The sequence below is a fragment of the Agelaius tricolor genome, unplaced genomic scaffold (assembly GCF_023055355.1).
Source record: "Agelaius tricolor isolate 1412-34295 unplaced genomic scaffold, bAgeTri1.0.p SCAF_4, whole genome shotgun sequence".
Lineage (NCBI taxonomy): Eukaryota > Metazoa > Chordata > Aves > Passeriformes > Icteridae > Agelaius > Agelaius tricolor.
The window spans coordinates 6,790,263-6,806,044 of NW_027269264.1; the positions used below are offsets into that span (position 1 = coordinate 6,790,263).

Below are 15,782 nucleotides of genomic sequence, written 5' to 3' on the forward strand. Positions count from 1 at the left end.
TATGGTGTGAAATAGGATAGTTTCATTATCCTTTTATTAGCCAAAGTTGTTATTGATGCAGGATTGTAATGGGACATTTCCTTTGTAAGGAAGAAGTTACTGCTGGTTTAGAAAAAAAAAAATTTGTTCTTTGTTTCATTATCTTTTGTACTCATGATTAGATAGAAAATTACTAAAAATTTTGTGTGGCTCACATGAACATGTAATGAGTCTGCTGTTGAATTGTGTGTGGAAAAGCAGGTCTAAATTTTTAAATACAGTTGTCCAAAACTGCTTATAAAGATGCCAGTGGATTGTTGAGTGCCTCTTCTGTGCACCTGCTTATGGAAATTGAAATCTGCCTCTGCCTGTCAGACCAGAAGTCCTTTTCTGACAAGATCTATCATGCTTTTAATATTTACACGTACCATTATCTTATGACTGTAAATCTTAAGAATCAAACAATGTTATGTGCCTTCTTTAAAATCTGTATCTTGTGTACAACATGAAAACTATTTGTACAATGGCAAAAAAGTTCAGAGACCATCCTGTCAGAAAGTATGGTGATGTATTTAGGTACATATTCTTCTTTATATACTTAGTGTAGCATGTGTTTAGTTTGTATCAGTTAAAATGATGGACAAGGTAAACACCTTCTCTGATGGGGATTCTTTTTAAGACTGTGTCAGTTTGGTAGATTCTAATTCTTTTTAACATTTTTGTGTTAAGCAATATTCAATGCGTCTCAGATCTCTGGCAGAAACACTTTTGTGACTCCATCTACGTATTGGAAGATCTTTCTAACCAGTTCAGCAGTACATCCAATTACATAAGTACCTTGCAGGCTGAATTCTAGATATCTTCAGATTAAGTTCTGTCTCCATGAGGATGATTTTTCTAATGTGACAGATCTGTCTAGTACAATAGTCATAATGGGGTATATTATTTTTAGATAGTGTCTTTAACTAGCATTCTTTTTGAGTTCAGGAGCAAGTCAAGTCAAAAGCCAAGCAAGCAAGGCAGAAGCCTGGCCTGCCTGAGCAGGGATCTTCTAGAATTTAGGTGGAAAAGGAATGTGTATGGACTTGGGATGTCACTTATGAGCAGGTGACTTTAAAGGGGACTGTCCGCTCCTGTAGGGAGAAAATTTATATGGCCAAAGTTCAGTTGAAGTTCAAGCTGGCCAACACTGTGAAGAATGACAAAAAGGGCTTTTTAAATAAGTCGAGAGCAAAATAAGAACAGAGACAACATCATCAACTCTCAACACAGTTGGTCACCTCAAAATTGGGACGTAGACAAAGCAGAGACATTCAGTGTTTCTTTTGCCTCTGTCTTCAATCCCCAGAGCCCAGTGTTAGAAGACTGTGACTAAGGATAATGTTGAACTCCCAGCCACTCCTGAACTTGTTTGAGACTTGCTGCTCCATTTGGATGTGCACAGACGTATAGAGCCCAGTGAGGTTCATCCCAGGGTACTGAAGGAGCTCAAAAATGTCATTATGGGAACTCTTTCCATTATTTTTCAGCTGTCTTGGGAGTCTGGAGAGATCCCAGCTGACTGAAAGATGTTAAATGTTGTTTCAATTTTCAAGAAGGGAAGGAAGGAAGTCTCTGGTAATTACAGACTACTTGTCTGTCCCACTTCAGTGCCTGTTAAAATTATAGAAAAGTTTATTCTGGGAGTTACTGAAAAATGCTTGAGAAACAATGCACTCATTGGCCATGGCCAGCACAGGGTCACAAGAGAAAAATGCCACTTAACCAACTAAATTTCCTTTCTTTTCCCACTTACGACAAGGTGACCCATCTAGTTGTCCAAGGGAAGCCAGTGAGTGTAGTTTTTAACTTCAGCAAATGTCTCTTACAGTATGCTAGATGAACTGTTCATCACAGAGCTAGGCAAGTCCATAAAGCACTAAGCCTATCTAAGTTCAAGGAGCTCTTGGATATGGTTTAGTTTTAAGTAGTCCTGTGAGAAGCAGGGTTTTGGACTCTATCCTTATGGGTCCCTTCCAACTTGAAATATTCTTTGATTGTCATTGTGGAAAACTCCAAAGTTTCCGGGTTTGCCATCTGTTTATTCAATCTTGTGTTTTCTGTGCAGAGGAGAAAGAAAGGTCTATGCAGGCTGAAAGAAAAAAAATTTAATCTTACTTGAGTTTCTTTTAATTGTCTTCATACAGATACTAATCATTACAAGGATGGACTCTGAAAGAGAAAAAGATGCCTTCATTCACCCATTATCTAGGATAGAAGGTGAATTATTATTTTATGTGTATTTTTGAAATAAAAAATGGCTGTTATTCTGTAGATTGCTGCATTCCTCTGTAGATGATTGGTGCAGGTGTTTCTTCCTTCTCATCAGGACCCTTTCTACATATTTTTCACAGTGTTTAATATTTCATAACTCTTCCATCAGCCTTTTATCTTTTAATTTTGTTTTCTCCCATTTAAGAGTTCTGGTCTAATGTCTTCTATTTCAAGAGAGTAATAATTTATCTGCCAAGTCAAAGATTTTTTTTTAACAGAACATGAAGGGGCTGTGGACAGCCCATTGCCTAATTATATTTTTATCTGTTATCTTGATCAGATTGTCTCATTGTTTTTAGCTGATCATTAGTCACAAGCTTTCTTCCTTGCAAGCATATTCAGAGCAGTTAGATTTTAGAAGTCTTAACTAAGCTCCCCGGCATAAAGCCTTGAATGAGTATTCAGGTACAGATCAAATTTTCCTTTAGCTATATGTTGCTGATCTTGTTTGCTAATTTGTTAAATATGTCAGCATAAGCTGTATCAATCTATAAAGCTCAAGACAAAAAATATATTGTTTCCAATATCCCACCTCCCTACTGATACAAGCAACATTTTGGCATGTGTGTGAATCTCTAGTACTAAGTTAATCTCTAGTACTAAATTAATCTCTAGTACTAAGTACTAAGATTTTCATCATTTCAACATTTTACTTTGAGTGATTTCACAAGTACAAGCTTGTTCAACACTGCAAATTCAGCTGGTAAAAAAAAACACGTTTCAGGAAAATTAGAATTTGAGCCTATAGTTATGTTTAGGACAAGTCACTGGCTCCTTTTATATTGCTTTTTTAAAATCCATTTTCATAAATCCTATTTGCTTGAACCTTATCAAATGTTGTGTATTGTGCTGTTCTTTTGCCTTTAAAAATAAAAATACATTTCCTGTGCTCTTAAAAGAAGAAAGTCTGTCTTTTAGAATGTTTTGAAAGGGAGGAGGCATGTTCACAGCACTTTTACTAGTAATAATATTTAATGAAAAGAGCTTTATTTGTTTTAAGATCTTAAGACTTGTTTGCAAACACAGGTCAATCCAACTACGCTTTTGAAAAAAGGCACTTGTGTAGAACCAACATTCCTTCTTCGATACATCTTCCGTATCGAAGACTTTGAAGTTAAAATTTCAAATGTACAAAAATTGTAAAGAAATTTAATTTATAAAGGGGCAAATGTGCTTCCTTTTGTATTACCCTTTAATTTTTCATTTTAAGGTAATAGGGTTGTGAGTTTCTGAGACATTAAATTTGTTTGCATTACTTTTTCCTTGGTTTCTGAGAAGGAAGTTTCTAAATCATTACATCCAACAATACAATGCAGAAATTATAGAGGACTTCAGCAAGATAGACTATGTAATACTTAAAATTTTAATAACCTGTGGTTTTCCACATTTGCTACTTACTGTTGTGTGTTGATTCATAGTCACAGAGGCTTATTTATTTCATCAACTGTTTAATTTTATTTTTTTAAACAGGTTTGAAAGCTGTGGATTTGAATTCTGAGAAAAAAGGAAGCCCTTTAAGTTGTAAAGAGATCATAAGCAAGTAAGTTAAATTCTTTATTCATGAGAACAAATTCTTTAGTCTAGACTAAGGTCATTGAAACTTCAGTTACTTTAGTTCCTTTTTGTGGGTCTTTCCAGTCTGGAGTAAAGTTTTCATGGTAGCATTAGTTTGATAGCTGTAGTTTTCACCTATAGCTTCATTTTTAGAGTTGAGAATTTTTTCCACTCTAGAAAAATGCTTAGTGAGGCCTAGAGGAACTTTAGGAACAAACAATTGCATATTCTTTATATGTTGTTTTGCCTGTTTAGAAAAAGAGAAATATGTAGAGAAACATGATTTTTGCTTGTTATAGAAAAAGATGGTGAAAGGGCATAACAGAAGAAATTACAAATCATGACATTCTGAAATACATTATATTTTAGGCAGATAATTGTAGGAGGAAGAGTACAGCTTTTGATTTTTAAATTAACTTTTAAAGGAGTTGGAACCTTAGCCAGGAATGGTAAATATATTTTTGTAAATAGACTTTAAGCAGTTTCAATTTGTCAAAGTGAAACTGAGTTTATTTTGTTCCTGTTTATTTTGTTGAGGGTATTTCTACCTGCATTTATTTTTATTCATATTTTGTTGGGGTTTTTTAAGTCTTAGTAGATATTCCTGCATTGTTGTACATAATCAGCAAATTGGAGCTGACTTTCCTTGGACACACTTCTCACTAGTAATGGAATATGATTATTCTGAAAATTCTGGCTGGAAAAATCTGTGCAAAAATCTGAATGTTACTTACATGACTTTTAAAACCACCTTCCCTGAAACAATACAAATGGGTAAGTGTTCTCCAGAATTGTAATAAACAGTTAGACTGACATATGAAAAGAAAATATTTTCTGTTCCATAAAATGCTACATTCTTACGCCTGTGGAAGAGAATGAGTAAAACATTATGAGGGCTAAAGTTCAACAAACAGAGCTAGGTTATCTATGCAGCAAGAAGGTGTTTTTATTAGAGTGTAAGCCTAGTTTTGGCCAGGATGTAGGAGTACATGTGGGTTTATAAGAGACTTGTGCCAAGTTCGTAAGTTGTTTACAGCTTCTGCAAGCTGTATCCACCCTTCCTCACTCTAAGGGAATGCTACAGATCTAAAAAAATCTGAATTTAAGCATAATTTCAAAAAGATTCAAGGGAGTTTCACTTTGGGGGGAAAAAAGGATAGAGTGGAAGCATTTTATTGGAGATTAATAAAAGATGCATTTTTGAATGTCCATTTGATGTATCTATAGTTTTTTGCTTATTAAACTATTATCTTACTTATACAAAATGTTTCAGGGAATCATGGTGGTTCCTTTCTTCTGCAAGTACAGATTCCATATGTATTTCTGACAACTGAAGGTCTTCTTAATATGCCAGATATTCTTCAGCTTTTTGAATCCAAGTGAGTGAAAAGAAGGGTTTCTGTGGGCTATTTATCTTCAGATTTTCAGCACACATATGTTATCCTACTCTATCATGTATTAGTCATCTACTTCGCTATCACATACATTTCTGCAATTACACTATTAGCTCTTTAAGAGACAAGAATATAGTTTTTTCTGTTGAAGTTGATAACTTAGTACTAGAGATTCACACACATGCCAACCAGAATGGAATTGGACAAATTTTTAAATTGTAGCTGGTATTTTTAAATCAGAACAACTTTTTTAATTGTCTACTTTTCTCTGAAAATCATGATGTTCACAAACTTTTCTTTTCTTTAGTGCTTCTTGGTCCTTGGAAGACTTTGTATTTAATTCTTCATAAAAATTGCTTTTTGTTGTTGTTGTTTTTATCCACTTAAGCTATACTAAATACTCAAACTGAGCAATAGTAAAACATCTTATTTTCTGGTGCATCACAGTATTTAGGAGAGGCTAAGTTTAAAACAAAAGCTAATTTATTCATAAAATTCAGATCCACTATTTGCTTAATTTTTAATACTCTATAACCTGTATGAATACTGCAAGGGTTGTAAACCATTGTGCTTCTTTATTATTTCTTTGACATAATTTTCTTGAATTTTGCTCTCACAGTAATAAGTACTTGGTAAAGCTACCTTGTATCTCATGAGGGGAAAGAAAAAAAGAAAGAATGAAAGAAACAAAGAAACACTGAAACAAAGAAATAGGGAGCAGAGCAGCAATATCTCTCAAACATAGTGACAGAGATACAGATAGTTGATTTCACCATATTGTGGGTCAGACATGCCAGTTTTAATCCTGGGTATATCCTTGAGTCACCTGTGGAGCATTTTTGGTCTGTTTCTAATTACAATTCAGTAGGGAGAAAAAATATATGTCTTTGACATTTAAAATTTGAACACGTAATCTGATATGCTTTTACTCTGACTTGTTCAAGTTCTCTGTTTGGCCTGGCCATAGCGAACAATGTTTTATTACTTTTTCACTGGCTTCTTTTAGCACTGGTGAGGGAGTTAAATAGGTGGGCAAAGAGCTGAACAATTTCAGAAAAGGGAAGAGTTGACTTTTTTAAAATATCTGAATACACTGTCCATACAAGTTTCTAGAGGACATACTGGCAGATTCAGGTTTAGGTTTCTTGTGTTTCCTAGTAAAACACAACAGGAACTTTTACTGCTGGCAGTTTTAAGTCACTCAGAAATTTTAGGATCATACCAATGGCAATCAGCCAGTTTGCTTTGCTTTATGCTGCACAATCATGAAAGGAGGAAAAGAAATGCAGTATGTAAAGTCAGAAAAAGTTTCTTAGTATCTATCTTAGTTTCTATATTACCACCATATTTTTTGTAAACTCAAAGCCTGGATGTCAAGGTCGTACTCAATGCAGTTAGCAATATAATTTAATTACTGCTACATTGATATGTTGTATTCAAATGTGAACATATTTTAAAGTGAACTGAGCATTTGAGAAAGATCAAGACTATAATTAAAAAACTGTATTAAAGGGTGTCTGTTATCCATTTCCTTTAAGAAAATAATATTATTTTGTATTTATTTTATTATTTATTTATTTATTTATTTATTTATTTTATTATAGTATTTATTTATAACTTGTCTGAGTTTTAATGAAATAATTTTACTTTTTCAGGTACAGCATTACCTTTGTTGAAAGAAGCAGCAGTTACTCCTTAAGGCTCTTTGGAAGTGCAGATCAATATGTTGTGCTGACAGTAGATGAATGCACTGCTATCTTTCTGCAGGTACAAAATGAAACTACTGTGTCCAAATTCTGTTATGTGTTCAGTCACTTCTAGGCCATATCTTCAGACTTCTGACACATTTTTCTTCCCCATAATCGTATTTAATTCATGCATTGTTTCACATCACAAATCATTAACCCTAAAAGTCTGTGCCAGTTTGACTACTTTAAAATGTTCTCAGTTTCTTCACTGAAGTAACATTTGACCTGTGATTTGATTTTACAAAATGTAGTTAAAGAATGCATACTTGAAAAGAGGGTTATATAAAGAAATTTTGTAGCAACCAATTAAATATATTTGTGGTTCTATTCTCTTACTAGTGTGCATATTAATTCCTTCCATTTCAGATGGTTATCTGAATTGATCTATAGAATAATTTGTCCTAGTTTTAATAAAAAATAATAGTTTAAGCAATAGCATACTACTTATATTCTGGTATGCAACAAGACAGATTACAGGTAGAATAACTGTTTCTGAAAGATAGATACATAATAATCAATTAGTATTGCAAGTACAGCATAGACATTCTTACTAGCTGCTGCAATTAGTGATGTACTTTATATAGTTAGTGTAGGTATGATATGACTTGTATAGGCCAAGTAAGTACTTCAGAAGTTTATAACAATATCTTGCATTATTAAAGTTCACAAAAAATATTGAGAACAGCCTAAAAAGGTATTAACACTGTTTCTTTTTAGAGGAAGGAAGGAAGAAAAGGCATAAAACTTTGAATCAGCCTTTTGAAGTTCAAAGAAAATAAAAGTTGGGAATACAAACTAGTTCTCCCAACTCTCATATGTGTCCTTAATGCTTACATTATTTAGCTGTATTTATGTTTGATCTAGTTTCTGCATATTATATTGATACTCATTAAAAGCTTGGGGCAGCCATGGTAATGTATTTATTTATTTTTTACTCTTTATTTAAATTCAATGGCAGACTGTCGAAGAACTAAATTATGAGGACTCTTGTGACACTGTAATATCAAGGCTGATGGCATTATCACTCCAATATACGTGCTGTTGGATTATTTTTTATTCCAAAGAAAGACTGAGTTTAGAGTAAGTTACTAAATTCTTTTGTTATCCTGGTATTTTTAAAACAAACTTGTCACTTAAGAAAACTGCTTATTAAAACAAGTTGATACTCATTTATCTTTGAACTTCTCTGTAGGAATACATTTCTCTTAGAACAATACAAATATTGTAAGCTCATATTTCTAGTGTGCTTTGGATTTTTCACTTAGTTAAAATGTTGTCATGCTCCTATTGAAAAACTCAGTGGTTTTAATAGTGATCACTGGAGACCACCAAAACTCAGAAAAGTTTTGTATTTGTGAGACTATTTTCAATCTTACACCAATGTTAAAGAAATGGTCGTTATAAATAACAGAGTTTGAGGCAGCCAATATTAACACGAGGTATATTTGAAATCAACAGGTCCAGAAGTTTCACAACTCCAAAGATATGAAATACTGGAACTATTCTAACATCTGTTTGAAGTAAATTAACCCATACGAATGCATGGTTATGAATTACTGTGTTAATACCATTGTATATTATTTGCATTGTATATTATTTGCAACTTGAAATATTCTTCAAGTGTTCTTCCAGTGCATCAGTAGTTCTCCTTTTGCTGTGGAAGCACAACTTCTGTTGACATAGTTCAAATAAACATTAATTTATTACCTCTTTTGAGATTTTTTTTCTATAAGCAAGTGGTAATTTCCACTCTGGTTTTCCTCCGGTGTCTCCAGTGACTGACCTTGATCCAGACCTTTTGCTTCAGACCCGACTTGCGTTTCTGTAGACTACTGTTTTCTTTCCTTACAGTCCTTCAGCAGTCAGTCCCTAGAATGTATTCTAGTTTTCTTTCCACAGATATTAATGCTCCAACTGTACCAGTATTCTGAATTCCAGAAAATGAAACAGATATTTATGAAGACATGGAAAAAATTGTTTGAGATTATTACACGTGCATATTAAATATTAGTGATCCAGTGAAACTGTTTTACAGGTACAGTCTCAAGGGAAATACTCTGCTTAACCTTGTCTTAATTTATGCCACTCTAATTGAACTTACACAGAAGACAGAAGACTTTGAAGTGAAGGTAACTTTTTTCTGTATTAATCTTCATGATATGCTATTTCTAAAACGCTCAATCAAGTGCGCCTTCTACATCAAAAACATAAAATAGCTCAAAATTGCTTAAATAGGAGAACGTCTTAATTCAGTGCTGTTAAAGTCAGTGAAAAGACTGTGTTGGCTGCAATACAAGTTGAATCAGAATCAAATAGCAGTTTGAAATCTTTTCATAACTAGGAGTCAAAAAATGGAATCATACCTTTAATAAATTATTAGGATATATATTAATCTTGCTTATGTCTTAATTTGAAGTTTCAGATCAATATTTTGTTGCTGATGTGACAGAAGAAAAAAATAAATAATTTGCTGTCAGCTATTGTGCTTTTTTAATGTGATAAGATAGGTTAACTTCTTTCTTTAAAAATCAGGAAATCTAGAAAATCTGTTTTAGTATCCAGAATAATCAGCATTTAAAAAATGGGGCAGAAGTTTCATTCAGCTTACCAAATTGTGGGTAACATATTTTTGAATGAATTGATACTTTTTAGGCACTTTTTTCATTTATTTGCAGCCAATATTGAGTGCAGATCTTTATGAAGTCATTATTATTTGCATATTAAAGTTTGTATAAAATTTACCTGATTAAATGAAAGTTACGAGGATGAAGAGAGGACAAAGCTTTTTCATTTCATGTACTCACCAGTGTAGTGAGTACATGAAATTATGGAAATTATAGGTTCAAAGTGTTACACATCATCTTAAACTGTAGTAGGCATCTCACAATTGCCTGTTTTATTAGGAGCTCATGTTATGCCCAGAAACTTGATCACATATGAAAGACCTTTAGGATAAATAAGTTAATTTCACCTACATAGGATCTTCATAAATAAGGAGTGTGATTTGCAGCCAGGTCGAAGGTTGGAGTTTTTCTGCATGATAAGCATGGATCAGGTTTGATCAGGTTTAATCACTCAGTGGTACTGACTCTTGTGTTCAGGGTGACCTTTAGTTTACATGTCAATGTCTGGAGCAAATTAATACACTCCTTAGAGTAAATTTTAACCAAGAGTATTATGTATCACTTTTAGGTAGTTCTTACGCCAGGGATTAAAGAGACAGCACTGGTAATTCGTCAGATTGCTGACAACGTTTTGATAGCATCTAATATCAGTCCTTATGAGTGGCTGGACAAATCCTGGCTTTCTGTCTTGCCATCTGAGGTTTGCTCACCTTCCTATGAATTGACAGTTTTCTTCCCGTTTCTAAGATTGATAAAGATTTAGGGGTTTTTTTTGTAGTTCTCTTAAAATATATTATTAAAATAAGCATTATTATATGTTTGTGTATATATATATATATATGCAGATATATATACAAGCATATTTCTAGTACACATGCAAAGACATGTAGATACATACATACATATATATATATATGTAATATTTCCATAATCTTTGTCCGTACAATTAGATGCAACTTGGACTTTCCCCGTGCCTTCACAATTAACCAGTAGGGAGGTTTATCCACTACGTCTACTTGCCAAATTGTACAGTTCTATAGTTCTAGGCAGTAGGTTTAAAAAACTACCCAAATTGTAAAAGAAAAACATACAGTGGCTCATTTGGGCAGGAAGCCAAGTTCAGCAGTGCTGATCCATTACTTAAGTCAATGGTGTTGCTTGCTGACTTGCTTCAGTAACAGATGGGAAAAGCTTGTTTAACTCCTGCAGTTACTTGTTTAACTCATATTCCAGTAAATGCTGGAACAGACCCATCAATCCCGATCAAATCTATTATATCCTTTAACTTGTCTAGTAAGTTTCTCAAATTAAATGTATGGATTTCTTCATTTTATGTGACAGCTTTGAACTGTTGTAAAGCTGAGATTGTTTTTCGCTTTGCAAAATTCAGAGGCATTAGAAAGCAAGTATTGGCATGGCCTTTCAAGAGGGGGGTGTATTTGATTGTAAGTTTTCCAATTTAGAGATTAAGGATACTGGTAAAGAATGTAGAGGAGTCATTGTATTGTGTCTGTTAAAGATATTTAATCTTGGCAATGTTTTATGAAAGTCAGGAACAGGAAGCTGACACTGAAAACAAGCTACTCTCAAACTGCTGCCCTGTTTGTGACATTTATCCTCCCCTTGACAACTCCTGCTTTTGCCACCTGTTTCATTGCCATTAGCAAATACAACTTTTGTAAAACAGAACCAGTTTTGTCCATTTATGTTGATCTAGGTAATTCACTTTAAAATGGAGCATTAGTAAATCTGGCCATGCATTTTAAAATGAAGTTTAAGTTATTCACTTGTTTTAAGGTTTAGAAAATAAACATCTTTAGATTTGCTTTTTGTCAAATGGTTATGCAGAACTTATTCTTTTTCAGAAATGATACTAAAAAAACATTGGTTTTTATTGGACTATAAAAGTGCACTGTTTGAAAGCTGTCTTTCTATGATATACTCTAGGACTTATTCAATAAGATGTGACTTTGTAGAACAGGAAAAAAAAGGATAAAAAATTTGTCAAATCTCAGTCTAACAAAATAACTTCCATTTCCAGCCAGAGAAATGCCTGCTTACTTTTCCATGTATCAATCCTTTGGTTGCTCAGTTTATGTTAAAGAAGGGATCGACACTGAACAGGTTATTTCTTGCAAGCTTTGATCAACTCCAGGAACTACTGCCACAGGCTCCAAAAAAAGTTTTAAAGGTTGGTGAAAATTATTTTATGTACGATATCATTTTTTTGCTCTGCTGTAATATGTGGTTGTTTTGTTGGTTTTTTTAAATCTTACTCTAAATGTGCATTTGCCGGTGTCATTTAAAAATTAATTACAGGTTTTAGCATATCATTCATGCCCCAAATGTTGAGTCTGCTGATTCTCAGCAGATTTTGTCAAGTCACCATTTTGTTTGTGGGAAGATAATGAGAGCATTTCCTTAACTGGAAAAATACTCATTAGATCAGCTTCCTCCTCGAGCTTCACAATGTTGAATATTGTGTATTTCTAATGTAAAAGATGTTTTCCAATTAAGTATTTCCAGGGCTTCCCTCCCTCCTTCCTTCCTTCCTGCCTGCCTCCCTCCCTCATAGCACTAAGTGTTTGACACAGCCGTAGAGATGAAGAATTGTGTGCTCGTACTGTTCCTACTTTTGGGTCAAGTCTGGGAAAATTGTATACTGAATATAGTAATCTAATTCAATGAAAAATACACATATTTTATCATTCAAGAAAATGGCTGAGGACACCATTCATTTAAGGTGAAGCATTCCATTAAGGTGAAGGAGCAAGTGAACAGGTATTTGAGCACTGGATGTGAAATTTTGCATACTATTGTTTTAACTGTAAATGTGTAAAGCCATCTTTATTGAAAGAAAAAGCTCAGTTAAATTCCTCTGTGATGCATGATAGGTGCCAATCCATTGCAGACTGCTTCCTACAGTCTTGGAGTAATGAAGGAGAATAAATTGTATTATTAAGATATTGCTTCTCCTGTGTTTTGAGACAGAGACTATTACTTAATCTGTTTATAGATGTAAGACAGGTCCATTGTGTACTGTACATGCCTCTCCTGCTTTGGTAAGTCCTTTTTTTGGTTCCAGTAAACAAAAATTTATACATCTCAGAATCTTAACAACTGATTTAACTTTTCATACTTGGAAATGTTGACCAAGTAGTGATGTACCATCAACATTCCTAACAAATACTTTCTTCATCATTTCAGCATTTCAGTGACATGATATCTTCATACAGCCTAAATACTGCTGCTCTAGAAAAAACAATGAAAGGTGCATCACACCCAGAAAACCAGAATAAAGTCAACACATTGTATCTTGATAATAAACAAAATTGTCAGATTTTAGAGCTGCTTGATAAGGCACAAAACAGCACAGGTAATATCTTGAATTACTAGTAAAATGTGTCTCCTTTGAAACCAAGTGAAAAATTTGAATGTATTAGAATCTTTATCTTCTAGTCATGGTAAGGTCAGTTATTCTGATGAGAGAGACTGCAATCACAATTCTCAATGACATCTTGGTTTTCTCTAAAATGTAGAAGATAAGCTAATCTTTCATTCTCCATACAAAATGGTTCAAATTTTTCTCTACCAGGAACATCTCATATGAATGCTGAAGCCCTAATTCCGCCACTGAATCATCGTAAGGGTTTTTTAAAGTCTGATCTTCCAAGTTGTATGCAAAAGAAAGCATGCTCGTCAGATGTAATTACAAGGAGAAAGCTGGATTTCTTTGCTGTATCAAAGGACAATGAAGATTTTGCTCATCTAGAAGTTAAAAATTCTCTCCATGTTCAAAGACAGCCTTTCAGAATGCATAATAGCTCTGATCATTCTTCCAAAGACTCTGAAAAAGAGGATTTCTTTGCAGCTTTCAGTGACTGTGCACCTCAGGAGAGCTCTAAGAGTTTTCTAGATGAATTTAGAGACACAACATTTAAAAGCCCAGAAATTAAGATTGACCAGTCCCTGTGGAATGATTCTTCATCCACAGGCCCACGTAATTCATTTGCCCATGATGGTTTTCTCTCTGATTTCTTTGATGATACGGATGAGCTTCAAAATCTGAATTTTAGCCAAATAGGTGAAACATCTAAAGGAAAGAGAAAAAAAAGGCCTCCATTCTTATGGGCAAAAGAAAAAAATAAAACAGGTAGGTCCAAAGTAAGCTGAAGATTTTGCTGAAATTGTTTTTGTTACTCAACTGTAAAGTTGTAAGACTGTATTTTATCTTTTATTTAAATAGTTCCTAAATCAAAATCAGCCCAACAATTGCATGTTCCCTTTGCTAATATTTACTTGCATATATATCTCTTCTGTGATAAAAGGTTCCTTACATGTTTTGTTTTGAGCATAAAGATGTCTTGGGGTATTAAAAAAAAAAAAAAAGCCAAACCAAATGAACTAGAATTGTGTTACTGCCATTATTTTTCCCTGGTAAATATTGAAAAGCGTAGCTCTTCAATAGTATAAGATTCAGCTTCTTTTCTCTTTCTGACAGTGCCTAAAATATAGATAATGAACATGCCAGAATTAATTTTAAAGTTACGGGAAATATTATTTTGTAAACATAGATTTAGATAAAAGATTGTATTTTCTCCATAGGACCAAAAGGAGATTCAGCAAATCCTGAGAGTGAAATTCAGATTTTACTAATGGCTATATTTTGCTGTTGGCATTAATGGAGTAAAAATGGCACTCTGAAAATCTCTTAAGTTTGTTTCATAAACTTCCTTATTCTTGGAATATTTTTAGCTAGTATCTCCAGGGTTAAATTCTCTACTTGAAATCATTCCAAAGCTTATATTTTCAAAAAGATGGTAAGATGTGTACTTCAAAACTTTGTTTACCCTGAAAGTATGTTCAGTCCTTATACAAAATATTAGGCTTCTCTTTTTTTGTACTTTTCTTATCCATGGTTTACTCCATCAAATATAGTAATCTTAAAATATTTTTTAATAAATCATAATATGTATCCATGGAGTCTTGCAACTAAGACAGTCCTTGTCAGACAACATATTGCTGGATCATTTATTGTAGTATTTCTTTTAATTCTTCTATTTCCCTGCCAGTAAGATGCCACATTAAAAAAAAAAAAATCCAAGATTAAGTTTGTTTTAAAAAGTGCCTAACACCTAGTACAGATGACTTAATTTATGATTTGTCTGTTCATAGCTGTCATTAAATCTCTTGGTGGTACAAGGTCAGCACAGTATTAAAATGCTTTCACTAATCAGATCAGACTTATTCATGAAAACCTAAGTAACTAATTTAAATCACTCTTTCACTGACTGCTTAGGGTAATTATGGAAGTAAAGAGAGAAAAAGTTAATTGGATATAGTAAACTTCTTTTAATTTTCAGCCTGTGTAAATTTAAATGTTCATACAGAAACAGACCTTTTGCTTCTCTGGAATTAAAATTCAGACCTGCAGTATTGCTGAGTAGAAAACAAATGTTCCAGTAACCTGTAACTGGCACTGATAGCATAAAATTCTACAATATATTTCAGGAGAAATCAGGGCAGATTCTCCTGGTACCACATTTTACAGTGTTCTGAAAATACTGTCATCTCCAACTGATAAGCTTTCTCTATTATTCTTGCCTAATAGGACAAAAGTATGCTTGAATGTGAATCAAAACAAAACAAGGAAAAGTGATTTTTCGTTTAGATTTTGGAAGAACAGGCTTGTTCATTTTATAATTCACTAACCAGGGGAAAAATAAGTATACTAAATAGTCTTGCATGCTAATGCAAACCCACCGCCCCCACCAAAAAAAAATTTTAAAACCAATCAAACCAAAAAAAGCCCAATCAATCTATCAAAAAAAAAAAAAACATAACTTCACCTTAATACAATAAAAGCCTCCGAGAGCAAAAATTTAAGAAATATATAAAGAGTCAAGTTAGACAGACACACTGGGAACAAACCCCAAGGATTTCTTCTGGTGTCAGATAAAACTCTCATTAAACCACAGATAATTCATGACACCATGCCAAGCCAGTATTTCCACTGGAACAGATCAAATCCTTAGGTCAGTTTTGGCATTTTCTGATTATACTTTTTGTAAAGGCTAAATATCATTTCCTTAGAGTAACTTGTTTTGAATAAGCAATTTCTCAAATACATTATTGTAAAAGCACTTGAGTTTTACGAATGTAAGTAGCTT

At 33.4% G+C, this 15,782-nt stretch overlaps 1 protein-coding gene across 1 annotated transcript in view; it reads left to right on the top strand.

The window, feature by feature from the left end:
- The window catches only part of SHOC1 (shortage in chiasmata 1), a 47,973-nt gene that overhangs the window by 30,035 nt on the left and 2,156 nt on the right, over positions 1-15,782 (top strand). The window contains exons 17-28 of the mRNA XM_071424464.1: positions 2,166-2,238; positions 2,993-2,995; positions 3,763-3,832; positions 4,436-4,620; positions 5,120-5,225; positions 6,896-7,007; positions 7,947-8,068; positions 9,024-9,117; positions 10,181-10,312; positions 11,654-11,803; positions 12,820-12,988; positions 13,208-13,765. Coding sequence (XP_071280565.1) covers positions 2,166-2,238; positions 2,993-2,995; positions 3,763-3,832; positions 4,436-4,620; positions 5,120-5,225; positions 6,896-7,007; positions 7,947-8,068; positions 9,024-9,117; positions 10,181-10,312; positions 11,654-11,803; positions 12,820-12,988; positions 13,208-13,765 — 1,774 coding nt within the window. The remainder of the gene's footprint in view (positions 1-2,165; positions 2,239-2,992; positions 2,996-3,762; positions 3,833-4,435; positions 4,621-5,119; positions 5,226-6,895; positions 7,008-7,946; positions 8,069-9,023; positions 9,118-10,180; positions 10,313-11,653; positions 11,804-12,819; positions 12,989-13,207; positions 13,766-15,782) is intronic.